The 26,281-nt window shown below is 36.8% G+C and overlaps 4 protein-coding genes across 8 annotated transcripts in view; 1 reads left to right on the top strand and 3 right to left on the bottom strand.

Moving 5' to 3' along the window:
* Positions 1-4,989: 4,989 nt before the first annotated feature.
* On the bottom strand, positions 4,990-9,365 carry dusp13a (dual specificity phosphatase 13a). Of its 2 annotated transcripts, none has more exons than XM_082153582.1 (4): positions 9,013-9,365; positions 8,458-8,586; positions 8,161-8,378; positions 4,990-5,728 (listed from the first exon to the last, which is right to left on the bottom strand). In XM_082153582.1, coding segments are annotated over exons 1-4 (570 nt in total). In that variant the 5' UTR covers positions 9,015-9,365; the 3' UTR covers positions 4,990-5,507. The 2 variants fall into 2 exon arrangements, with proteins under 2 accessions (XP_082009708.1, XP_082009709.1); XM_082153583.1 differs by lacking the exon at positions 9,013-9,365 and adding an exon at positions 8,724-8,912.
* A 1,487-nt stretch (positions 9,366-10,852) lies between these two features.
* On the bottom strand, positions 10,853-16,004 carry LOC309486305 (dual specificity protein phosphatase 13A). Its single transcript, XM_082153541.1, has 3 exons — positions 15,496-16,004; positions 14,992-15,209; positions 10,853-14,580 (listed from the first exon to the last, which is right to left on the bottom strand). The coding sequence occupies exons 1-3, from the start codon at positions 15,618-15,620 to the stop codon at positions 14,369-14,371; spliced, it is 555 nt and encodes a 184-aa protein (XP_082009667.1). The 5' UTR covers positions 15,621-16,004; the 3' UTR covers positions 10,853-14,368.
* A 652-nt stretch (positions 16,005-16,656) lies between these two features.
* On the bottom strand, positions 16,657-17,830 carry LOC309487144 (dual specificity protein phosphatase 13A). The gene is made up of 3 exons (XM_082154681.1): positions 17,639-17,830; positions 17,335-17,552; positions 16,657-16,988 (listed from the first exon to the last, which is right to left on the bottom strand). The coding sequence occupies exons 1-3, from the start codon at positions 17,782-17,784 to the stop codon at positions 16,786-16,788; spliced, it is 567 nt and encodes a 188-aa protein (XP_082010807.1). The 5' UTR covers positions 17,785-17,830; the 3' UTR covers positions 16,657-16,785.
* An 886-nt stretch (positions 17,831-18,716) lies between these two features.
* The window catches only part of slka (STE20-like kinase a), a 28,195-nt gene continuing 20,630 nt past the window's right edge, over positions 18,717-26,281 (top strand). For all 4 annotated transcript variants that reach the window (XM_082154940.1, XM_082154939.1, XM_082154938.1 and 1 more), the window contains exons 1-2: positions 18,717-19,650; positions 25,573-25,737. In XM_082154940.1, coding sequence (XP_082011066.1) covers positions 19,501-19,650; positions 25,573-25,737 — 315 coding nt within the window. In that variant the 5' untranslated portion in view covers positions 18,717-19,500. The remainder of the gene's footprint in view (positions 19,651-25,572; positions 25,738-26,281) is intronic.

Raw genomic sequence — 26,281 nt, 5'->3', positions numbered from 1 at the left:
ATCCGTCTAAAGTCGAAGCAAATAATTGAACCTCACTTATAACTTCAGATAAACCTTTTACATGTTAATCTATTTGACATAGTACCTTTTGATATAGTAGCTTTTTCTTTTTTAACTAATATAGGTATGGATCAGATCTACTATACATTCAGCTCCTGATCTTGGCCAAAGCCATTCCTCCAGTTCTTCCACAAATGCTCATGTACAGTCGCTTTCTGAATGAATCCTCACTGGTGTAAGTGTTCTTTGGATGCCATCTTAATTTTCAATTCCCATTGTTGAACAATATGAATCTTATTCCTTGGAGAGAAAGGAAAAAAAGAAATGTCATTTAACATTTGTCTTTCCTGTAGCTCAGTGGTAAGAGCATTGCGTTAACAACGCAAGGTTGTGGGTTCGATCCCAGGGGATTGCACATACCTATGTATAGGATAATGTAATGTAAGTCGCTTTGGATAAAAGCGTCTGCCAAATGCATAAATGTAAATGTAAATGTGTCTTGTTTTAATGTGTTTGTCTTGTGCCTGTTAGTATGGTTTTAATGCAGCTAATAATGGACCTGTAAACTAAGCTGTCAAAGCTTCTTTTTTATCTGCAGTCTAGTGGTTCAGCCTGAAGACAAACACACTGAAGACTTGGATTTCAGTGTCTTAACTTGATTGTAAGAATGCATGATTATACTGATGTGACTACTGAAATACTGTCAAAACAGATGTCACATTTCAGTAGATGATGCAAATAGGTTTTATTGGCTGGTTTGTTGAAACTTTGCTTACTATGGTTAGGGCCTGTTGAAATCTCAGGATTAGGCCTGAACCGCCTCTATTCCCTGCGCCTGCGGTTTTAACAATTGTTCCCCTCTCTTCAAACACAAGATTGGATTTCCAAAATATCCTACTTAGTGTATAAATGATTGTGTAAACATGAAAAAAATATAACGTTTGCCCCCCTAATGGTGTTGGTGCTTGGCTCCAATATTAACAGCCTGGGGTGGTCCGTATGCATCAAGTAGACACGGCTGTTTGCTTGGCCCAGAATAGGCTGCACATTTGAAATGGAATTTGTAGGGTATTGATTTGAGTTCTCTGACCTTAGTAACAGGAGCTGATGAGGGGAGTGGCACATTTGCTGTACACACACAGCACCAGGTATTTGATCTAGTCAAGATGCATGTACTGTTGCTGCCTCACTGCAGTGTGATTAAAACTATTAAATCGCCAAACTTTAATTTCTAGTAGGCGATTGATCCGACAGGTATCGCTGTCTGCACTCCCATTGGTTGTCGCCGCTCCACTTTGCTGATCATTTGCATAAAGGTGAGCATGCATCGCCAACGGTCGCTGTGATGATGACGTGAGAAATCGGGTCTCCGTTTAATAGTTATACCAAAGACTTTATACAGTAAAAACTTAGAAGCTTAAAGTGACTTTGGTTATAGTAGCCTAAGTACCGTACACACAAACAAAATAACCATTATGTTAACGGTTCTTAATTTCTTCTTTTTGTGTGTGTGTGAAGAATATTTCAATAATCGGACAAACCTTTTGTGCAATGGAAATGTTCAATGTATGCAAGCTAACTAAAACAGACATTAATAGTTATTATAACGTTGTTCAAAAACATGATAGTCTAAAGAGAGTAGCCTAGCCTACCCCAGTGGGATCGCTTGAGGGACGGAGAGCTGTTTTCTCACGACACGGTTATATGTACATTGGCGTGAAAGAAACCCATTCAGTTGACCCTGAATGTTTCTTTTTTAGTGTTTTTTGCAGAAATATTTTTTATACATTTTGTTTAGGCTAATTGTCGAAGAACGTTTATATACACGATGCATTATGAGCCGTGGGGTGAAAACTTTTGAACAGGATGAAGATGTCTAAATTTTTTCTTATTTTGTTTAAATATATATATATTTCATTTAGTAGCCTACTGCCCTTCGGAAGCAACAGAAGATACTTACATGTTTCCCAGAGGACAAATTAAGCACAATTTACCTTGATCTTCAAATTCAAAAAGTTTTCAGGAAAACTGAAGAATTTGCTGGATTTTTCTGAAGAACATTGCAGTTTAACTGCTCAGGACAAACAAGGGACAACAGTTGTGGATCATAGGTAACGATACACTGTATTAGGAATCAAGGGTATGTAAACTTTCGAATGGGGTAATTTTAAAACATCCAGCTTTTTTTTTCTTGTGGAATGTGTAAAAACGTATTTTGTTAATTTTGTTTTAATTTAGTTAAAATTAACATTTTGCAAGGCGTATGTAAACTTTTGTGTATGATGTGGTCTTGCACGTATGTATATAGAAGTTCTTATGATTTATTCCAAACCCAGAAATATGAAAAGGGGTACATCGCTGTCTGCCTAAACCCCTGTTATGAACGAAAAGCTTGTTTGTATATCTGTGCACAGCAATGTTTCTCCTTAAAAACTGCTTAAAATCAACATGAGAAAATGATATACCCCAAGCCCATATCACATCATTATGCAGATTTGAATATTCATAATGAAAAAAAAAATCATGTTCTCATCACACACCATGCTTGTGTTGTCATGTTTGTGGATCATGACAGATACAAGGGAGGAAGATGGCAGCTTCAGTCAAAGGCCAGTGAATCTGACTTTTGTCCCAGAGGAGACAGTACAGCCTGGGCCCAATTCCACCAGCCAATTATTCCCTCCTTACACTGCCTGCTGCGAGCCCTCCTACAGGCAGCTGTCCTTCCTGGCGCCCAGTGACTAAATTTGACAAAAATAGGAAATCTCTGTAGAGCTGTGCTTGTAATTTAATCCAAAAGGTGTTTCTTTTTTGAACCGAGTTTAACACAGTCTCTGTAATGCGAGCTTGGCCGCTGCAAATGGAATGGTAATTGCTTTTCGCTTCCCAGATATGTGAAAAGGACACATGAATCATCTCCGGAGAGGGATGGTTTTCAAAACCATCAGCACTGGATGTTTTTTTTCACCACCATCACTCACCTTGACAGGGAAGTCATTAAATTGGTGATGTTGAATTCCTTTTACTGTTTTGTCAGGTTCACTTATTCCTTCAACCTTGAAATCTTCTTTCTTTTCCACAAAAGCAGCTCTATTACTGTGAGACGAGGTCTTAATTTTCATGAATTTCAAATCATTCCAGCACATATGTTCCAAAAACATTAGTGTCGCTAGCTATATTTCCGACCGACATTGTTTTATATACTCCTTTTAAATATGTTTTAGCATATGCTTGTAATGTAGAAAATGTAAAGAAATATCTGGCTGTGGGGGTGATCTTCATACTTCATGTCTGAGATAGTGGCACAATGCTGCTCTTAGCATCTTTCTGTTGAAACGGTATTACAGCCATACCACATTAGTTGATTGATCATTTGATATGAAGCTGCATACTCTTATGTCCCTTGCGTGCATCAAAACATTAGTCATTATTTACACTATACTGTTTAAAATTTGGTGTCAAGATTTTTTTTCAAGGTTGAAAATGTATCAAGGTTTTCAGAAAAATATTGAGCACCAAATCAGCATATTAGAATTCTGAAGGATCATGTGACACTGAAGACTGGCGTAACGATGCTGAAAATTCAGCTTTGATATCACAGGAATAAATTACATTTTAAAATATATTAAAGTAGAAAACAGTTTTTGTGAATTGTAATATTTTATATTACTATTCAATATTTTTGATTAAATAAATGCAGCCTTAGTGAGAATTCACACCTCTTTAATTTTTTTTTTTTTTTTTGTGTTTAGTGATTGTCACAAAATAAGAAATTCTATATTTTTTTTCTTCAAACATATAACGTACGTTTTCCTGGTATCTTCAATGGTTGTCCAGAAAGCTGTTCTAGAAAGCCTGAGTTGGGATAGATGTCCCTGTTCAGTCTGACAGTGATGATGGCGTCTGTGAGGGTGAGGTTCTCACGCATCATGAGGAAGGCCAGGACCAACGCTCCGGAGCGACTGACTCCCATTGCACAGTGGACCAGCACTTTCCCTGCAGAAAACAAAGAGCCTCCATGTCTGACATTGGTTAGAATTTACATATTATTAAAATGACTGTTCTGCCTGCTGATTTTTGCACTGCTCCATTTATTGTTTTGCTCTGCTTGTTTTAGATCTTATACAATCACTGACTAAATTAATCAGTAAAAGTTCAAGGAAGTCAGACTTGCCATTTTGAGTGAGTGCAGCTTTAATGAAGGATGCAATAAAGCTGAAATACTGTCTCAAATCAAACAGTGGGTGATCTGAAGCCTCGACTCCACACTAACTTATACCTGTGTTGTGTTGATGTGGTGCGGTCTGTCAGCACAGTTTACATTACAACATGAGTGATTCCCAGATCAGCAAGAAGTCCTTTATCACGAGCCATTGACCTGAAATGACCGGCTTTTTAACATATGTTTTCATGTTTTTGATTACATCATTTACATAAATTGAACCATAGTTAAAGGCACAGGTGTAGCGTGAAGCTTTGGATTTTCACTGATATCTTGGTTAGTTGGTTTTTCTTCTCAAGACTGATGACTCAGTACTTACTCATCTCTGATACACAGGCTGGGCCAGATAAGACTGACAGGTCCGAAAGGCTGTCTTGTTAGTCAGAAGCAGATACCACAGATCCGATATATATGGCGAAATGGTTTGTCTTTTGGAGCTTTTCTGTAAATTTATTTTATTTTATTTTTTTATCTCTGGAATCAATGATATAGCTCTATATTCTGTGTTAAGTCACTGCATGTGTTATGAGTAGAAATCAATGCATATTTTCATGGAACAGTTTGTATTTACACATATTAGTTTGACCTTTCTGCTTCTGTAATCATGTTTGCCTTCACAGTCCAAAGGGAAATTAGGTGAAAATTAGTGGATGTCCTCTTTAAAAACAAAACACCACATAATTCCTGAGGTACTGTGTAATTTATTTAATAGCAACAAGAAAATAAAGGACACAATGTGTTTTTTTTGGGGGGGGGGGGGGGGGGGGTTCACTAGACTGAGAAATTTAAACGCTTTATCATCACAATTTGGTTTGGTCATCAGTTTCACCAATATCCATGGGTCACAACACCAATGGATTCGAGCAGAAACCGTAAATATGTTGGAACATATGATAACCATTAGAAACTCACTACAGGGGATCAACCCTTAAGACATGTAGCCATGCATGGCTCTTCCACCTTCCCATGATAAAGAGCAAGCCACAACCGTTTCATTTCACTCCAATAAAAAAACCAAACATGCTTGCTGGCTCATTTTGAAACAAGTTCAAAGTATATCTCATCTGGAAGAAATTTAAAAACCTGCCATTTATTTTGTGACCCTGCTGCCCTGTGGAGGTTATTTACTATTTATGGGGAAGCCCTTCAATTTTGCCATTGCACTACAATGGATATTAGCAAATAAGATCTGGCCCAAAATAACTAGGACAAGGCCATGGGGGAGGAGGCCCTTAAGGGACATGCTCTTGAAATGGGATTCATCACATTGTTACCAAGTTTTCAGTTACAATTTGTAAGCTTCCAGTTTTTTCTTCCTCTCTCGGACTAGGCTTATGTCAAGATGTCGTAGCTGGTTAAGGAAGCCAGGATTAGGACAGATGTCCCTGTGTTGCCGTACAGATTTAACAGCCTCCATTAGAGTAAGATCCTCACAGATCATGAGGAAGGCCAACACTAGAGTGGCAGAGCGACTCACTCCCATCAGACAGTGGACAAACACTCTTCCTGAAGGACAGAACAGAATCAATGCAAGACACTTAGACAGTGCAAATGCTACTTTTAGAATATCCAAAAGAATGATTCAGTGCCATTAGACATGATGGATGCTTTCGAAACACTGCTTCATGAAGCTTCAAAACCTTTTTTTTATGAATTGGTGGATTGGAGCATGTATTAAACCGGCCAACTCACCTTTTTATCAGCAAACGAGGCTTCGAAAACCTTGGTTTTGAAACTTTTTGAATTTCATAAATTTCATAAACACAAACATAATTAATGGTATTTAATGATTTGTAGATTAGATTTAATAGATTACAGTACACTGTCTGTCATAAAAAAACATTTGTAATTTGTAAAAGGTGTCTTCATGCACCTTTTATCTATGTTCACGTTCCACCCAGCAAACACATTTACTTTGTGGCAACGTCTGTGGCACGTTGCATTTCTTCTGTGGCAACGTCGCTGTCTACGTGCTCGCAACATTGTAACAACGTAGAATTGTAAGACGCGACAGGGCTGTGAGAGATGACGTTCTGACCATTTTTTGTTTTTATGCTAGATAGGCCTAGAGATATCCCCCATTTAGCATTTTATGTTTTGAGGTTAATTTTTAATTAGTCAGATGTTAGATAATGATATAGTTTTTTTAAATATTGTTTATCCTTATTATTATTTAATGGGGCTATCAGTAAATTAGCCTAATTATAATCAACACCTGCAAGTGTACACTTTGAAGAGTAAAAATTACAGAAGGTTACGTTAATTAAACTTTATTAAAACTAACTGCATAATATGGTAATCAAATTGCACTTCCAAAAGTCATACATTTGTGACAAAAGAAAAAAACTAAATAAATGAATATACAAATTTATTTTAAGTAGCCTATAATAAATAAAACATAAAAAGCAAAGATCAGAACATTTAATGAACAAAACCGGTTCTGTACATGGCAGACAGTAGTCGAAAGCCGGACGATAAGTTAGGTAACGTAACGTTAAACGGAATCAGTCCAGGAAACATCCTCAAATCCAGAGGAGCAAAGAAACGAATGAGACTAGCAGACAAATGAAATGAAAAACTAAACAGTGCAAGCGAGGCTACATTAGTCACATTAGAAAATGAATGTGTAGGTTGTGTTTGAATAATTACGTATCTAATTAGCTGAGGTAACGTAAATAAAACGCAATACTCACGTATCCTGCCTCGATGAAGAACGAGACAACACAAATGAGTCCAACGCAACGGGCGGTTGAAATTTAAATGTCTGATTTTCGCGCTTCAGGGCAGTGACGAGTACATGTAGTCCAGTGTGGTTGTCAAGACACCGTTGGCACAACCTTAAGCAGTGGCCCTGAACGGTGGTTTAATGTCAACGTTGTGACAACGCTCTAACAACCTTAGGGTGACCATACGTCCTGTTTAACCAGGACATATCTGGCCAGGATTTCGAGATCGCCCAAAATGCCCGGGATTCGGCTTTTGCTTTCTACAGTCACCATTCATTATGTTTACATTATTACGTTATTTGACACTGACACGTACGTGCCAGCTTTGCAGGTCATGCATTCTGATTCACACGGATCCCGATCGAGACGAAAACACAGGAATTTTCTTAGCAATGCTTACACGCACATCAACCGATCACTTTAGCGTTCATGTAAACACTACATTCAGATTAACCAATCGGAATTAATTCAGTACTACTGAATCAAAAGGTGTACATGTAAACAAAATGAATGGCGACGAGAAAGCAAAAGCCGAATCGCGGATATTTTGGGCGATCTCGAAATCCCGGCCGGACATGACCTGGAATATGGTCACCCTAAACAACCTTCACCACACAACGTAGTTATAGCAACCTTTTGGCCATGTTGTTAGAAGGTTGGGTACGTTGTGCCAACGTTCTGTGTTTGCTGGGCAAGCCAATTACACTGTTTTGACCAGCATGTGCCGTCAGCTTTTGCAGTTTTGATCGCTTCGAAACAGTGAGCCATTTTGTGAATCAATTGGTTAAATTTCGAAACAAAATATTTTCCGTTATGTAGCCTAGGCTACGTGAAAATGCAGCGTCTGCACGTGAGCATGGAATAGAATGCACAAATTGTTTATCTAATTTATGGCGCTTATTTAAAAAACTAATCAAAAGGGAGCGGGAAAATGGACATAAACACGGCTGACGAAGGTGGAAACACATTACTAGTAGGCTACTAGTATGACAATATAGTTGTAGTGCGCATGCGTTGAACGCGCCCGTAAGAGTTAGAGTTTATGGTCGAAATGATCGAACTCTAAAGTGCGCGAGAAGCAATGGGAGGTTGGAAAATGAAGCATTCCCCAAGCAGGGCAAAAGTAGTGAATATTTCTGCTGAAAGTTATTCTAGCCCGTGGTATAGTGAAAATATTGCATCAAGCATGTTCATGAGGATGTGTCAACTCACCATTTTTTGACAGTGCAGCTCGTATGAACCTTGCTGTTGGATAGAAAAACACACTTAAGATGAAGTCTGAGGAATCATCAGCCTCCACTCCATAGTAATCTATAGACATGTCTCTGTAAAAGCGGGCTCCAGTGTTGACATGAGGGGGTCCACTAGCAGCATTCACAATGTGTGTGATCCCCATATTGTACAGCATTGACTTGTCACGTGCCGCAACCCTGACAAAACAAAACAGAGAACATCTGTAGTTCTGTGCATTTTATGAATTTCCATTTGAATAGAAAAAATAATACACACTCATTGCCAATGTACACATTAGGCCACACTTGGTTGACATGTCCAGTGGGCCGTCTGTCACTCAACAGGAAGTTCTGCAGTTCAGCAACTGATGGTGTTTCATAGGCACACAGCTCCTTGAAAGACATCCTGGCCCAAAAAATAAAAATATATATTTTTTAAATTACAGTAAGGGTTTGGATATTATCATGTTAATATGCCTGATATGCAGTTTAGATGCATTCTCCATCCCTCTTGATTTCAAAATAGCCCATAGTTGAGCCCACCTGAGGCTGTTGCTTGTGAAATCTTCTTGTTGCTAAGAGCGCACTGACACTCCAATTCAGCTCTTAACATCATTAAAATGAATACTGACGGCTTTTATGGAATATCTTTCCACTTAGGTTTTCCTGACTGTCATGGCAAACATGTTTACAGCTCAGGTGTAGGAAAGAAAATGTGCGATGCCAGAGCTGTGAGCGATTCACTGAGGCTAGCTTTCATAATAGCTCTCAAAAATACCAAAATGTTTCTTTCTAAAAGCCTATAAAATCTCCCCTCCTTTTGTGAACTTACATTTAGCAGCCGGTGGCCCTTTTTTTCCCCCTTGTTCTCAGATTGCCTGCTCTTCTCTCCTTGGTCAGGGGCGTTGTTGACAGCCAGTCCACAGATATGTCTCTGGAGGCTGTTTCTTTTTTTAAATGGTGTATAATTATAAACCTCCCTGGATACAAAGAACTCTTCCAGGTCTTAGTGGGCAGTCAGGTTTGCTTTTAGAAGACTGTCTTTCCCTAGACAATGATCTTTTGAGCATGTTCTGGCTGCACATATTGTGTATATCTTGGCCAGACTCCCAATACTGTAACTCACTCTTGCAGTGCAGACGAAGGTAAAGGTGGGTCATCAATGGCTTTCATTGGACACATACATCTTTATCATGAGTCATTGTGCAGGGAAATACACATCATCTCACGAGGTCTCGCCAGCTGCTAGGTTAAACACTCTTGAAATCCAGATGTTCCTTTCATTTGCCTTGAGGGCGAGTCTCTGATAAATGGTGAGATCTTTGCACATCCAAGTGCGGTGACATGTTTGGTAATTGGAGCGTGTCAGATACCCCTCTCAAAGATACTCTGTCTTTTTTGTACTCCAGCTGAAACTGTTTAGTTAGTGCTTAAATGCTACTTGTGTAAAACAGGAAAAGACTTAACGAAGAGTTGTTCTTTCCATGCCGGTAAAATAAGCTTTGAGACCCATAGTAATTAAGGTTTTATGAAGCTAATAAAAAGGAATTAATGGCTTGGGTGTGAAAGCCACATACACCTGTTCCTTCTCAAGATCTGCTTATTACTTACTATTACTGAAACCACATACTGTATACGAATAAATTACGATAATACTGTATGTTTCAAGGATTTTAATCGACTTTTGTTTCTTTTTTAATGTCCTTGTCCTGTTGAATCAAATAATACAGTGCAGGGGACTACACCGACTGACTTTATTTAATCTTTATTTGGAAATGCATTGTATGTAATTTGTATTAAGTGGGCCAAATTTGCCAAGTTCAAATTGTCATGGTAGATCCAATCCATGAATCATGCTTGTCTTATGTGGTTTTAAAAGTATTGGATTGATTTTTTTTTTCCTTCAGAGTAACATTTTCTCTTCCATTTAAAAGTTTGGGGTCAGTAATAATTTCTAAGACTTTTATTCAGCAAGGATATATTAAATTGATCAAAAGTGACAGTAAACACGTTTACACTGATATATCATTTTTTATTTCAAACAAATGCTGTTCTTTTGAACATTCTATTCATCATATAAAGAAGTATCTTCTGCTCACCAAGGCTGCATTTATTTGATAAAAAACAATAAAAAAAAACAGTAATATTGAACATACTATAAAACAGTGAATAGAAAGTTCAAAAGAACAGCATTTATCTGAAATCAAAAGCTTTTGTAACATTAAACACTACCGTTCAAAAGTTTGGGGTCAGTAATAATTAATTTTATTTTGGGGGGAAATAAATAAAATAAATCAATACTTTTATTCATCAAGGATGAGTTAAACTGATCAAAAGTTACAGTAAAGACATTTTAAATAAATGCTGTTCTTTTGAACTTTCTATTCATCAAAGAATTTTGAAAAAAATGTGTACACAACTGTTTTCAACATTGATAATAATAATGAAAATTCAGCTTTGATCACAGGAATAAATTACAGTTTAAAATATATTAAAATAGAAAACAGTCATTTTAAATTGTCATAATATTTCACAATATTACTGTTTTTTTTTCATTGTTTTTTTTTTTTTATCAAATAAATGCAGCCTTGGTGAGCAGAAGATACTTCTTTTAAAAACATTAAAAAAATCTTACTGACCCCAAACTTTTGAATGGTAGTGTGTATATATATATAGTATTTTATTTTTAAAGTATATAAAAAATATATAAAAAACATATATTTACTGTATGTGTAATAAATTAAATGCAGTCTTTTTTTAAAAAAAACATAAAAAATGCTTACACAGTATATGTTTTTAGCTATGATTTTCTATTGCTATTTCTTCAAAGCAGTTTGTTCAAGCCAAAGTATATGTTGCTGCTGGGCTGATCTGTTTGTTCTCTTTATCCATGATATCTCAGGCTTGACAGTCTTCCCTGAGAAAACACTGACACAGTGCAATCACGTACAGATGCATCTGTTTTCCAGAGCACTTTTGTGACACTAATGTGGTCATCAACATCACCCCCTCTGTGCCTCTGGTTCCTCCACAGTCAATTCAGGAGATGACTTCGCTTAGCAGAATATATATACACACACTTGGCTTAGCTGCTTGCGTCTGTTGCCTGTTTCTCTTCTCAACTGCTTCCATGATTTATCATCGTACAGTGTATGCCAAGCAGCTAATCAGGAAGCAAAGTAGTGTCTTAATTGAATGTTCTCTGAAAGCGAAGTATGTCTGGGGACTCGTGTGGGTCCTGCTTCCTCTGGTTGCACAGCTGCAGGTCACGCTGTCAGGGTGACGACAGTCCAGGGGAGTTAGTTTCTCTCCTCGAGGTTTCTGTGGGTTAATGCTGTTCTATTACAATCTTGGTTGGTTACAGTTCCCTTAAATTACATTTGCATGATGAAATGTCATTGACAAATGGTAAAGGACAGGTTTGAATCTATAATCTATTTATCAGTGTAGCGTTTTTTATGTTTATTACAGCACAAAAGAGGCTTATGTTAATGTAGCATATGAAGGATATCAGATGAAAAGAAAAAAGGAAAATATTATGGGAGGACACAGCATAAAAAACAGCAAGATTTTAATTTGATCTTTTTCATGGCACAGCACTGAACCCTGCTGGAAGAAGTCGGAAGCACAAGGGAAAATTAAGCAAAAGTACAGTAGAATAGATGAATAAAGTTATACCCTACCCTAGTTAATCTATAGGTATAGGTCATCTAGTTAATATTATAACTGACACATAACTTGCATATATCTTAACATGTGAGGTAAATGATTGGAAATGTATTACATATAAAACAAGAAATGTTAGAAATTACATTTAGTTATGTTCACAATTATATTATGAACTTAGTATACAGGTAAATATTCACAAATATACTACCATTGAATTGCCTAACTAATATGCAAAAACAAAGCACTTTCACATTTGTTTATTTTTTAAATCAATGCAAATTAAGTTTATTTGGCACCTTGTTAGTATCTGTTCATGAAACATCTGTATATGAATCCACTAGTGCAGGCGTTACACTTTCAAAAAATACTGTGACCAATTGAGTATTCATCCTGCTCATGGTCGATAGAGTTTCATGTCCAATTAAATGTTTTAAGTATACAGTGCATTTGACAAAACTGTTTATACACCAGTAAATGTTCTCCAAGATAACAAAGGAACTTCTGTGAATCAATGACCTGAATGAAACACATTATTCTGCTATTAAAACTCAAATCAGTGAAGTGCTGCTCAGTCATTTTAAACAAGGCTTTTAGGATTGAGTCAACAGAAGAATGTTGTGATTGGCCCGTATAGTTCTCCAGATTTGGCTGCCAAAAGCAACGTAAAAGCTAATACTGCTCACAGGGAGTGTTTTCTCTGCAGCCGAATAATCAACCACAATTCAATCATTTAATACTGCTTAATTTGGTATTCTATGCTGAATACTGACTCCACTGTTAAATATGATTTGCTGTGTGAGCAGCATGTGGCACTTGTGTGCTGTGGTTCTTGAATATATCAAACAGATTTTCATAAAAAACACCATTCTTTAACATAATTCTTCAGTTACACTAGTCATATTAACATGGGGGATTTTACTGTGCAATGCAAACATGCTAGGCGTCAAGTAAGTTAAATATTTTTTCATTCAATATTAAAGTGTTTTTATAGCTAAATTCTCATATTATATATAAAATAACCCTGTAAATGTATGGAAAAGTATAAAGATGGCCTACACTAAACCTGAAAGGCACATGTTAAACTATATATGCAATCGAACCAAAAATTATTCAGACACCGATATATTTTTTTTTACTAGTGGGTGCTAAAAATTTGTAAAATTTGGGGCCAAAAATGTATCAGACACTTTGACCTGACCATGTTTTGCTTAAGTTTTTTCTTATTCTTTAATTGCTAATACGACCTTTTTACACCGCATGACAAAATTAAGCATTGCTTGGTAATTGGTTGACCTAAATTGGTATTATCTAATTCTGTACTTAAATTTAACAGCTGACAGCTACTCAACCATTTGTGAGACAGTCTAACAGACGGATGGTCAAAACCAGTGAAATATCAACTGATTTGAGTTCTTGTCATATTTTATTACCATTTTCTAAACTATAGCGAATTAACTGAGATAATGTGAGAAATGTTGAGGGTGTCTGGATACATTTTGGTTTGACTGTGTATAATATATATATATATAGTACAGGCCAAAAGTTTGGATTTATTTCAAAAAGTTTTATTTGATCAAAAATACAGAAAAAAAAGTAATATTGTGATATATTATTACAATTGAAAATAATTGGTTTTCAATGTATTATACTTTAAATTATAATTTATGCATCATATGCAAAGCTGAATTTTCAGGATCATTACTCCAGTCTATCACATGATCCTTTAGAAATCATTCTAATATGATGATTCCTTATCAAAGTTGGAAGAAGTTCTGCTGCTTAATATATTTTCATAACCTGTCATACTTTTTTAGGATACTTTGATGAATAAAAAGTAAAAAAAAAAAAAAAGACGCAAATGTTTTAAAAATAGAAATCTTTTGTAACAACAATATACACTGGTCAGTAATTTGGGGTCAGTAATTTTTTTCTTTCTTTTTTTGAAATAAATCAATACTTTTATTCAGCAAGGATGTGTTAAATTGATAAAAAGTGATAGTAAAGAAGATTTATATTATTAGAAAATATATATATTTTTTTGAATAAATGCAGTTCTTTTTAACCTTTTATTCATCAAATATATTAGACAGCAGAACTGTTTCCAACACTCATAATAAATCAGAATATTAGAATGATTTCTAAAGGATCATGTGATAGACTGGATGTCACATGTGACACTAAAGACTGGAGTAATGATCCTGAAAATTCAGCTTTGCATCACAGAAATAAATGATAATTTAAAGTATAATAAATTGAAAACCAATTATTTTCAATTGTAATAATATATCACAATATTAAATTTTTTTCTGTATTTTTGATCAAATAAATGCAGGCTTGATGAGCAGAAGAAACTTCTTTCAAAAACATTAAAAATAGTAATGTTTCCAAACTTTTGGCCTGTACTGTATATATCTCATAAATAATGTAAACATACCATTGTTTGTTACCTCTTCACCCTTTAGTTATAAAAATGAATGCATGTGCTTTTGTGTGTTCATTACATTTGTGTTGTTTTTCTGTCAGAGAATAGGACACAGCATTCGCTTTCTCTGAAGCTGAATGTCCAAATCCAGGAGAAGGCTCAAAAAGTTCCTGTTAGGATAGATTGCACGTTGCAATACAACCGTTTGGATGGCAGTGCGGAGAGTTAGACGCTGACGCAACATAAGGTACGCTAGAACCAGAGTGGCAGACCGACTCATTCCCATGATGCAATGAACAAGCACCTTACCTGCGGATAAAAAACACAGACCGTAATGGTCAGGAGGAGCTGCTAATACTACTGAAATTAACCTTTTCATTTTCATTAAATATGGATATCTGTATTATAAAGCATTTCAGAATCAAGATAAGTTGTTATCAGGTTTAGAAGGGAATTCAAAGAGATAAAGAGGAAATGCAGCAAGTTGCAACGGAACAAGTTTATTTTTCTGTCCTCAAAATGATGTAAAAGGATGGTTTTAAATTGTATTTAAAATGAGTTCTTATCTCTTATGGGTTATTTATGACAGGGAAAGGTTTTAGAAATACTTGTATCTTAACTATATTAACAATTATGAATCAGTGTTAGTTTAAAAATGGACTTCAAATTCCTCCACAGTGCATTTTTGCATTACATTAGCATCACTGACTGGTCACTCACCATTCTTCTTCCTCAAAGCTTTGTGGATGAAATCAGAAGCCGGTTTAAAGTGCACACTAAGATCAAATGATGAAGTGTCTTCTGCTGGGATGCCATAATATACAATTGTATTTCCATAATAACTCTGGTCCCCAATGCTGCCTTGCTTGGAATGGGCAGCATTTAAAACATGAGTGATGCCCATTTTCTGCAAAGCTTTTCTATTTTGAGCAATGGCCCTATAAAAAAGTGAAAATGTGTTATGTAATGTAACAGGACAACCACTATAGCATTAAAAGTGAAGCAACTGCAGAATTGATTTAACTAGAAGGATGCACATTATGATTGAATCTCATTGAAAGTCACTTTAAATAGAATAGTATCTTCTCAAATCCTTAAATATAAAGATAATATAATAAAACGAAATGTAAACCACAATGACATAGCTTGCGTGCGATAAATCTTTAAATAATAGCTAATGGTACGACACCCCATAATCAGTTATAGTACCGGTAGGCTACTTACACATTTCCGATGTACAGGTTCGGCCAGACCTCGTCGACTGGAGTAAGATCAAGTTTGCATGTGTCCAGAACATTCTCTAACTCTTTAATAGCCAGGAGTCCGTGTTTATGTTTCTGAGCTGTCATTCTTCTGAACTGACCCAAATCAAACTATTAGCCTACTCCCGTGAATATTAGTTTCTGCTGTTTTCCCGGGGTTCAGCATACATAATCGGGTTGGCACGTCGTGATCCACACAAACAGGTGCTCTTTATGACGCTGCTCGGTCACCAGATACCGCTGACCATCTCAGCTCTTCGATGTTGATAGAAGCCTGTGTGCGTACAACAAATAGTGTGAATGACCAGGGCAGGGGGCGCCCGGTGGCTCGGAAAGTCCAAACCTCCATTGAGTCGCATTCAAATCTTTTGATGTTTTTCCTCTTACTGCAGACATTTATACACGAAAAAATATAACTAATATATTGGAATTAAATATGTGAATTCCAAGGCATGGTACCTGACATGTAAATTGACTTACAGCTTGACATTCTTAATAAAATGATTGAATAAAATGGCTGCACCAGTAACGTTAATCACGTATTGTGATTGGCTCATCTTGACTAGCGTGGGAAAAAGTAACAAGCACCACGTGATTACGTATTTGTACTACATCAGTGCTTTGGACCAGAATAATGACACTTTAATAGCCCCTGGTTTACTTTGTAAAGCGCTCAGATTTGTTAATTATTATTTACATATTGTAACTGACGTCTAGGCCGCTAATTCCAACCTATTTAAAAAATATATGTTTCTTATTGTCATTCTAGATTGTTCCATTTCTATGGACATTGTGATCTGTTTCACAAATGACGGATGATTCATCCGATGACGAGAGAACGGGACAATAAGTGACAATTGTGTTGAGTGAACAACATCTGTGAACATTTGGAGTATTGTACATAGTGGAACAAAGAAAAACAGAGTAACAGTGTTTGCTGATCAGCTTTGCATTTGCATACTGATCAGCTCAAGGTTATATAAAATATATCAAAGATTGTATTTGATGTTTAATTTGTGCCCACTGCCCAGTATTAGGGGGTATTCAGTAATTAAATATTGCTTTTAATAAAAAACTAAAAATAGCCTACATTTAACCAAAGTACAACACAAAGCTGTGATTATACATACAAGAAACTGTTTATTATTATGTTAATAATGATTGTTGTTGATCACTGCAGGAGTACTGTTTAAATGTTAGATGTTTGAATTTACAGGTTTCTGAATTGCATGCTTGTTTAAAAAATACCAAGCTACTTTGACTGTGCCTTGTATTTTAATTCATTGCCGAGAGTTATTAACTGCTTCAGAAATCCTCGGTTTGGAAAGATCCATCTTCTTTCTTTCACTTTCAAGATGGCATCCACCAGAGAGTAATTGCAATAAATCATTAGGTAAGCTAAGACCAGAGCAGCTGAACGGCTCACTCCCACAGCACAATGCACAAACACTTTAGCTGTTGAAAAGAGATACAATCATGAATCTGACAGTAACAAATCTATCTATCTATCTATCTATCTATCTATCTATCTATCTATCTATCTATCTATCTATCTATCTATCTATCTATCTATCTATCTATCTATCTATCTATCTATCTATATATCTATCTATCTATCTATCTATCTATCTATCTATCTATCTATCTATCTATCTATCTATCTATTTTCATAAAACATTTATTAGATATCAATTAATAATTCAAATGGTTAAAATAATAATAAAATAACACTAACCAGTGTTGATCATGCCTAAAAAATTGTATACTATTTTAAAAATGGAAATGAAATGTTTGTACATACCACCTGCTGTGCTGAGAGCATCATTAATGTAGTGTGCTGAAGGGTAGAAAAAAGGTGAAATATCAAATGTAGGCAGATCATTGGCCGGAACACCATAGTACTTCACAGTTGTCCCATAAAAATCATCTCTTCCTTTGCAACACATTTTACCATGTGCAGCATTTAAAACATGAGTTATACCCAGTCTCCATAGGCCATATCTGTCATGAGACATGTACCTGTTTATGAAAGAATGACATAGTAAACGGCTAATATTTTCTTTTAATCAACAAATCAAAAAGAAGTCAGACACAAATGCACTTACATGTCCCCCAAAAACAAATTAGGCCACACTTCATCGACATGGTTACAGGACAGCTGACCCCCATGTAATATATCTTCCAGCTCTTCAATAGAGGGCGTTTCAGACAAAATGTTGCCCACTGTTCGATCTACATTCTCCATTTTCATAAGAGCAACCCACAACTTTATGAGAAGGCTACTACATGAGTGACATTTCCAGGTGTGACACTTCTGCATTACCATGTTTTGCCCAGTAGATGTCAGTGTATGGCCACTTATTTAACACAAGTCCTTTTTCCAAGTGCTGTATGCCAAAGTGAGCCTACGCAGTGTACGCAGTGTAAATGAGCCTAAATCACTGACGTCTCTCCATTTTTAAGCGTGTGGTAGTATATTTGATTAGAAATACAGTATATTTTTGTAGAATAGTTTGGGAGAATTAAGAAAATGGTAGGCCTTTTAGACCTCTGTGAAACTAGAAAATGTTAGGCCTCTTGAAACTCATTGTTCACATTCAGACAATCAGTAACACTGTATCCAGTGTATGGGACATAGTATGCCTGTTCTCACCACTTGAGTGTTACAAAGTAAAAACATATATTAAAAAAAACTAATGGACAGTGCAGTGTGCCACTAGTAAGAAGAAGCCAAGAAGTCAAAGAAACAATTGGGCCGACAGGTAGAAGATGAATCAAAATGAGAATATAGCAAACACCTGTGTATGAGGTCATTGGTTAAAACTGTAGAAAAATAAAGAGTTTGGATTGAGAATGTTAGATGTTCTACAGGCATCTCGGCCTAGCCATCTAGAACTGGACTTTTTATTTTATTTTATTTTTACAAAGATAAGACTTTTTCCATAACAGCGGCTGCTTTTTTCCCTTTCAAATAGGTCTAATTATAGAGCTTATGAGTGCGGGCTGTGAAGGAGCAATATCAGTAGTTGTTTATTTATTTGTGAGTGATTCAAAGGATTCAATTAAATGGGATGAATCAAATCCCCTACCTACCACTATTGGTTAGGTTACTGATTTTAAGTCAGAACAGTGCTGTCCTCTGCATGGCCAGCACCAACTGCGCATGCACCAGTTTTTCCACTGCCGGGCACGCGCCTTCCCTATCCAAACGCACGCGCTTTGAGTCCTCCCGCAACATCCTCGAGAAGTTAGTCACGAGAGACCCGAGCGGCCGTTGAGCAAGGCGCGAGAAACGTCCATTTCAACACCGCGAGCAGTGTCGACTTGGCCTGCTGGTGTCCTGTAGTTTGTTCAATCGGTTTTATCGAAACGGTTGTGTTTGGCTAAGCTGTACACACACCCTTCCCGTGAGCAGTAGACTGAGCTCAGACAGGAGTTTGGTCATCAGCATCCGCTCCGCATTTTTACGGTGTGCTAACTACCTAATCGCCTCCACCTTTATGGATTTTACTGTACCCTAGATTTTTTTAAACGACATATTTCAATACGCGAGACTTGTTTGACTGCGAGGCTTATTTTTTATCAGACGGATGAGGTAAATACAGAGAATCACACACATGTAGCCGTTGTGAAGCTAGCTGAGGAAGTGGACTGTTACTTTTCCATCCCTGTGTGGAAGGAGTCGCTCGTCTAGATGATTCAATGTTATGGAGACGTGAAATGCCACATAAAGACTGACCTCGGTCACATTCAGAGAGACTAATACCTTCGCCGCCATTCACAGGATTACTTGGAGCTGTCTGCAACTGTACAGTTAAATGAGTTAACATTAGCTAGGAATCGATCATCCGCAGCTAGCTCATTAGCCAACTCCCCAAGTGATTCGTTTAGTACAGTGTTAACACAACAGTTTATGTCGTGTCATTTCTTTTTTTAAACCGACAGACATATAGATTGCGTTTAGAAGATGTCCTTTTTCAATTTTCGGAAGATATTTAAGCTGGGCACGGAGAAGAAGAAGAAACAGTATGAGCACGTTCACAGAGACATCAACCCCGAGGAAGAGTGGGAGATCGTGGGAGAACTTGGGGATGGAGCCTTTGGGAAAGTCTACAAGGTAAATATCATCATCCTCCAGTAGGTGATTGTCACCTGAGTGTATTAGCATTGTCCCTCTGACTCTACTGATTCATTTTAAAGGGGCGGTTCTCTCCAAAGTGTAAATGTTGTCAATATTTATTTACCTTTATGTCGTTCCAAACCTGTATGACACAAAACGAGATGTTGTGAGAGACTGACGTTACCATCATAAATCCATCAATTGCATCTGTTTTCCATACCATGAAAGTAAATAGTTGCTGAGACTCATTCTGACTAACAACTCATTTTGTGTTCCACGGGATAAAAAGGTGACGATGACAGAACTTTAATGTAAAGTTGAACTATAATTTGAACGGATTAAAAAAAATAAAAACTATAATTTTAACTGATTAAATGATTGTTTCCTGACCAGCACTTGACATTTTCTTGAAAACTGCTTGATGAATCTCTTGATGACTTCCCAGTATTATGAATAACAGTAGCACTAGCAACTATGGTATTTTGGCATAAACAATTGTTACCATGGCATATTTTTTAAGGGCAGTAGAGAAGTAAAGAAAGGGATGTAAACATGGGCAACTTCATCTAGAATGTAGAGTTATTGAACCCAACGACTTTCCATTCTCAGTTGAACACAATTTAATTGGACAAAAAGAGTCAAACACAACTAAGTAGTAGCCTATTTGGATTTATTTAATCTCTTTACATTCTCAAAAGCCTAGTTAATGTAGTTTTGCTCGTGTTGTAGAACCAGTTGTAGTTTAATTCACACCATTCCTGTCAACCCTGCCTGCTTCAGGCTTCAGTCTGACGAAGAATGTTTCCATACTGCTCTTGTTTATGGAATGCATTGTGTTTGTGACACCACAAGTTGGGTGTGACATTCTAAATAAATTGTACAACACACACATCTTTGAGGTATCAGTGACATGATTAAAATGCAGACAGTTTAGCCTTTGTTATTTAAGATTCTGCACTGGTTTTCATACAAAACCAGCCACAAAATATAATCAGTATGTCTCAAGTTTATGGACATCTTATTCTGAAATAAGTATTGGTAAGAAGTTGTCTAATGAGGAAGTAACGCTCTGTGTGAATGAATGTAGGACCTCATGCAGAGGTGTGGTGAGGTTTATCAGGGTGAATCAGCAGGATCTTCCTGCCTCAGTTTAGCACTGATGCTGGGGGGGTGTTAGGCACTTTGATAAACATCTGAACCACATTTTCATGTGGTTTACCAGAGGTTCACTACTGTTTCTTTTTTATTTTTGCAGTCTTTTATTCCTATCTTACCTGGTGAGATACACTGTACTGTATTTTGAGTCTCTTTAAAAAAATATTGCAAGCAAAACAAGTTATCAATAAATTAATGTGCATTCCTGGTCAGTGAAAGATTCATCAGTGGATGTTATTCCAAAGGGGAAAACAATTGTTTGTCTTTGTAATCTTTAATCATCATTCAAAACATAATAACTCTCCTCTGAAACAATTTTGCTTGTCAATGTCCAGTGACATCACTTAGGCCACACTGGCTGTTGGATAATGTGGTTCAGGCATTGTTTTTAGCAAATTTGATATGGCTCCATCCTTATAATGAACAACCACCATTCAGTAATTTCCAGATGGATAAAATCAAGCTCTGTTCTACATGTTTTCTCTGACAAGTTTAGTTTTTTAGATTTCTGAGATTTCTGTGGCTAACTTAAAGTTGGCATGAAATGACAATTCCCCATATGTATTTTGTTAATACATAATATAGAACTTATTGTGAATAATTCATCTGTGCATGTTTCGTTTTTCCTAAAAACAAATTAAATGTTAGTTAAAGGGGTCATATAATGGTACATGCACTTTTACAAGTTGATTGTACTGAAATGTGTGTTGGCAGTGCCTGTACACAACCATCATAAAGTGATAAAAATCCATCCAGTTTTAAAAAAAAAATCTTCTTATGTTTTCCCCTCTCTCAAATCAAGCCGTTTGATTTTGTGACGTCACAAAATCAACGCCCCTCCCACGATTGTTGATTGACAGGAGCGTTTCAACACAGACCCGCCCTCGCTCATGAACGAGCTGTCAATCATAGTCCGCGCGGACCGGCGCGGTCATTGTTGAAACGTTGGAGCACTGTCTATGAGCAGAATGGCATTTAAGCGACTGTGGTGTTCGGTTCGGTTCTTGGGTGTAATAACGAACACAGCAGTCATTTTGATGTTCCTAAATCCGAACCGCTGAAGACGCAGTGGCTGAGTTTGTTTTCGAAGGGAATATTCCCCACAATCAACGTCAATGCTTTCATGTTTGCGGCGAATCATTTCACACACCAGACTGCTTTACAAACGAGGGTCAGTAACGTTATAAAGCTGGTTTTGCTAAGAAGCTGCTCCTGAAAAAAGGATCGGTACCAACTATTCGTGTTCCTGCTGCACCTCCAGAATAACTGAGGTGAGTGTAACGTTTTATTAGCCTTTATATTAATATTTATATTAATCTTTGCAAATCGCTTGCACGCTTCACGATGAATGCGGCTGTTTACACTCAGGGTACATTACGGCATGTTTTCTATGTACGACGTTCTCAATATAATTCATAATCCCACTTTTATAATGAACAACGCGTTATGGTTATTGTGTTATTATTAAAAACGGTGTACGCACAGAACAGAGGGGCGGGGTGAGCAAAGCTCATTATCATTTAAAGACACATGCACTTAAACGGCGTGCTGAAAACAGAGCTGTTTTTGACCAGGTAAAATGAGTGTTTTCTTACAATACTAATGAGAATTTTTAATTAAAGTATATTACAAACTTTTAATTTAGACCCTAAAGAATCATATTAGCTTGTACAAAAATGGCATTATATGACCCCTTTAAAATGTCATAACTTGACCTTCTGGTGACACATGCAGGACTCCAAAAATCCAATCAACAACTGATAGATAGAACCAAGTCCCCACCCCACTTTTTTTTTTCTTTTTTTTTTTCTTTTTTTTTTTGGATAATCCATTACACTTCGGAATTTTACATTGCAAAATGGAAGAAAAGATCTTTACGACTTCAATTCCATTGCGATTTTAAACCGCATGATCTGAATTTGGTTTTACTGACCAGTCTGTTTGTCTTTCTTTGTGCATTGTCATTGTATATTCTTATCAGCACTAGTATAATACAGTTATAAATTATTATTTCCTCTTCTGATGAACTATGAGAAGTGTGACCTGCCCAGACTCGCTAGTTCTGTGGAACAATAATGGAAACCAAATGAACCCTACTCTCTCTCTCTTTAGCATGGTTGTTTCAGAAATGCAGAGGTTGTGTTAATTTCCTGTTGGTCTGAGGGTAAAAACAGGCGTGAAGCAGTACAAGTGAAATTGAGAGAGACTTTCTGCTTCAATAAACTCCGGTCCACTCACACATTTCATGGTACACTTGACTCTTTCCTTTCTCTGTCTACTCTTCTCTGTTTTCGGGTAGCTGTAAACACTCAGAGGTTGATCCCAGAATAGAAACTGTTCCTTGGCATAGATGGAGGATGGTTGAATGGAATAATGTGTTACACCCGTCATTAGTCACATCCGATTTGAATAGAATATTCTGGAGTTGTTAGCTAATGCAAACACTTACAAAATACAACTGCAACACTTTAATTGTTGTGTTGTAGTTCATAGGGATGACCTCAAAGCCTCATGGAGATATGTATTTCCTCAAACAGCCTCTGGCGCGCCTTTAGATGAGGTAACCCTGTCATGCTTCCGTTTTTCTTTTTTCTGCTTTTTTAAAGAATAGATGTTGTTGCTTATGTATCAGTTGCAGGTTACTGGGAGGGGCTAATCTTTTACAAGATATTTCTTTCTTTTTTTTTTTATATCATATACATATCTCATGTTCAATATTCCAGAATTTCATAATACAGTTACACGTGACGTCTGTTGGCTTATTACTCAATCATTATTGTAACAAATTAGTTAGTTAGCAAGGCCAATGTGGTTTGATGGTTATAAGTTTCATTCTGAATGTCTCTCTTGTTGGATTAAAGCTGTGAAAATGCTTTTGTAATGAAGTAGGTCAAAGGCAATAGGCTAATCTCTGGGTATTCAGGAATTTGTTTCCCATTCAGCCATTTTACAGGTTGTACACAAGTTCCTTCTTTTTATCAATAGTTTTACTCCTAGTGCTACTCATGCCATTAAAGGGGTCCTCCTATTTTGCCATTTTACGAAGTCTTGATTTTGAAGTCTAGAATGTTTTCATGCTTGATTGTTCAAAAAACACATTATTTTTCACATATTTTGTATTACAGCTTCTCACTCCCCAGTCTCTCGAATGCGTTTTGAAGAAACCCCTCCATCCAAAATACAAAATGTGCTGAGATTGGTTAGCTGGCCCAGTGTGTCGTGATTGGCACAGCGTAGCGCATGTTCGGGAAATGTCCCACCCCTCCATAACTGTGATTTCTGCTCTAGTGTAAACTGTAAATATTAAGGATGGCGTCAATTTCAAACCAATTCGAGCTCGATTCAGCCCTTGACAATGTTAACGAACGAAGATCATTCGTCTCTTTGACATAGCGGTAACACTATTCATCTTCTCTAGCGCAGCTCAACCAGGCCTAGCCCCCTTTTTTGCGTATTCCAGTTTATTTAAATGAGTAACATTGTGACATAAGTCAAGATCCGGAAAAATCGTGTTGTAGTTCAAACGAGCCATTTATTGTAGTTCTTGAAAAGTGGATTCTGTTAAATAAAATATCTCCCTTTGGAGTGGACTTTGAGCTTTGTAACATGGCAGATCTTTTTATGCTGAAACGGCAACATTTCAGACTAACTAATATTGAAAAAGTGGAAGTATTAGTAAAGTAAAAATTTTGTACAAAGCTACACATATCAGACAGTTCAGAAGTCAAGATAACGGTGTATCTCCTGAAGCTGCACTGAAAACCAAATGCTTCATGAATTCTTAAAAAAAAAATATATTACACCAGAGACAGTAAAGTTTGTTCTCTGAATTTTTATCCATCTAAAACTAAGCACAGATTATTTCAAAGGTGTGCACTTCATCAACAACCATCAGACGCCTTCTGTACACTTCTCTTCACGTTTTGCGCACACAAAACAATTCGGTGATCCGAATACAATACTAAATCAGGCGGCTGAGATTGCAGCATCAGCACTTTCATATGCTGCAGGTATTCCATTTTCAGTAAGGTATTTTACCTGGTCTTTCATTAAAGATGTGAGAGGACATACAGCTAATACAATGAAGAATCACCTAGGAATCCCTTCATATGTTGGTAAAGGGTGGGCTAAGCTTGGAAAATTATACTTTTCCTGCATCCTGTAAGTAAACAAACATCTTTTACATTCAACTAAGTGCCTCAAAAAAAACCTTTTAAATATATTTTAATGTTTCTAACCTGCTTCGCATGAGCAATTATCCGCTGGATTTCAAAAGTTTTTTAAAATCCAGCATTTAGTAGTTTATGTGAATCGGTTATTGTCACCGTCTTCAAGTAAACAGATTTGTTTCCTTTTAGACATTAAAGACGGCCAAACACTAGACTCCTAGAAATCAGGTAGAAATCGACATATGACTTTGTGTAAGTATTTCTTTATTAGTCTGCCATATGCATCAGACATCAGGTGAAAGGTGAGCGTGGGTAGTCCGTGAGCATGACGTCTGAGGCTGAGACTAGCGAAATTGAGCTTCTAGTTATTGATTGTATCTTAGTGGTTGTCTGCTCGACACTGACAGTTATTACAGCTCAGAGGAAAATGTGTTCAAGATCAAAGAAAATTATCCTTAAGTTTGAGCTCCTGGCATTGACAATAAAGTGTTGCTTGTGAGCTGCTGTTTGAATAGCAGGTCTGTACAGCATCATAGAAGCCATTGTATGCCTGTGCTACCTGTTGAATATTTCCCACTGTTTGCTTTTATCACAGGCTCAGAACAAAGAGACCGGGATCCTGGCTGCAGCGAAAGTGATCGATACCAAAACAGAAGAGGAGCTAGAGGACTACATGGTGGAGATTGAGATCCTTGCCTCCTGTGACCATCACTACATAGTCAAACTGCTGGATGCTTTTTATTATGAGAGCAAACTATGGGTGAGTGACTCTTCTCATGAGGGGTTTGGTTACTTCTGCTGTACTGCAGCCAGACACACACATACACACAGACATTGACCTCTGTAGGAGGAGTAGGAGTGAGAGCACACTTCACTCTCGCCTTGCTCGTCGAGTAGCACTATGCTGTTGGTTAAGAAGTGTTTGTACACACAACAAACTGGATCTTGCTGTGTTTTTCTCACATACTTCAAGGCTATTAAAATATGGCATAATGTTCATTCTGGGCTTTGAAACCATTTTGTAACCGCATCATTTTTAAATAATGTTTTTAATCTTCTATTTTTAAATGTTTTATTTTTATCAAGCTAATTTGTTCCTAATAAAATCTAAGATGTAATAATCCAATCAAATCCTGTTGGATAAAATCAAGTTCATTCCCACATTATTCCCCTCTCAACAATGGCAAAAACTATTTAAAAAAAACTTGCTCATTTCATTTTTTTTAAATGTAATAGTGAATAATGACAATGTCAAGGCCTAACAGCTCCATACTAGTCCACAATTATCCCTCTCTTTTCATCCC

Source organism: Leuciscus leuciscus, assembly GCF_965113295.1.
Source record: "Leuciscus leuciscus genome assembly, chromosome: 22".
In the NCBI taxonomy this organism is placed as follows: Eukaryota; Metazoa; Chordata; class Actinopteri; order Cypriniformes; family Leuciscidae; genus Leuciscus; species Leuciscus leuciscus.
The sequence above is the reverse complement of the archived record's forward strand: the minus strand, read 5'-3'. Positions and strand labels throughout refer to the sequence as shown.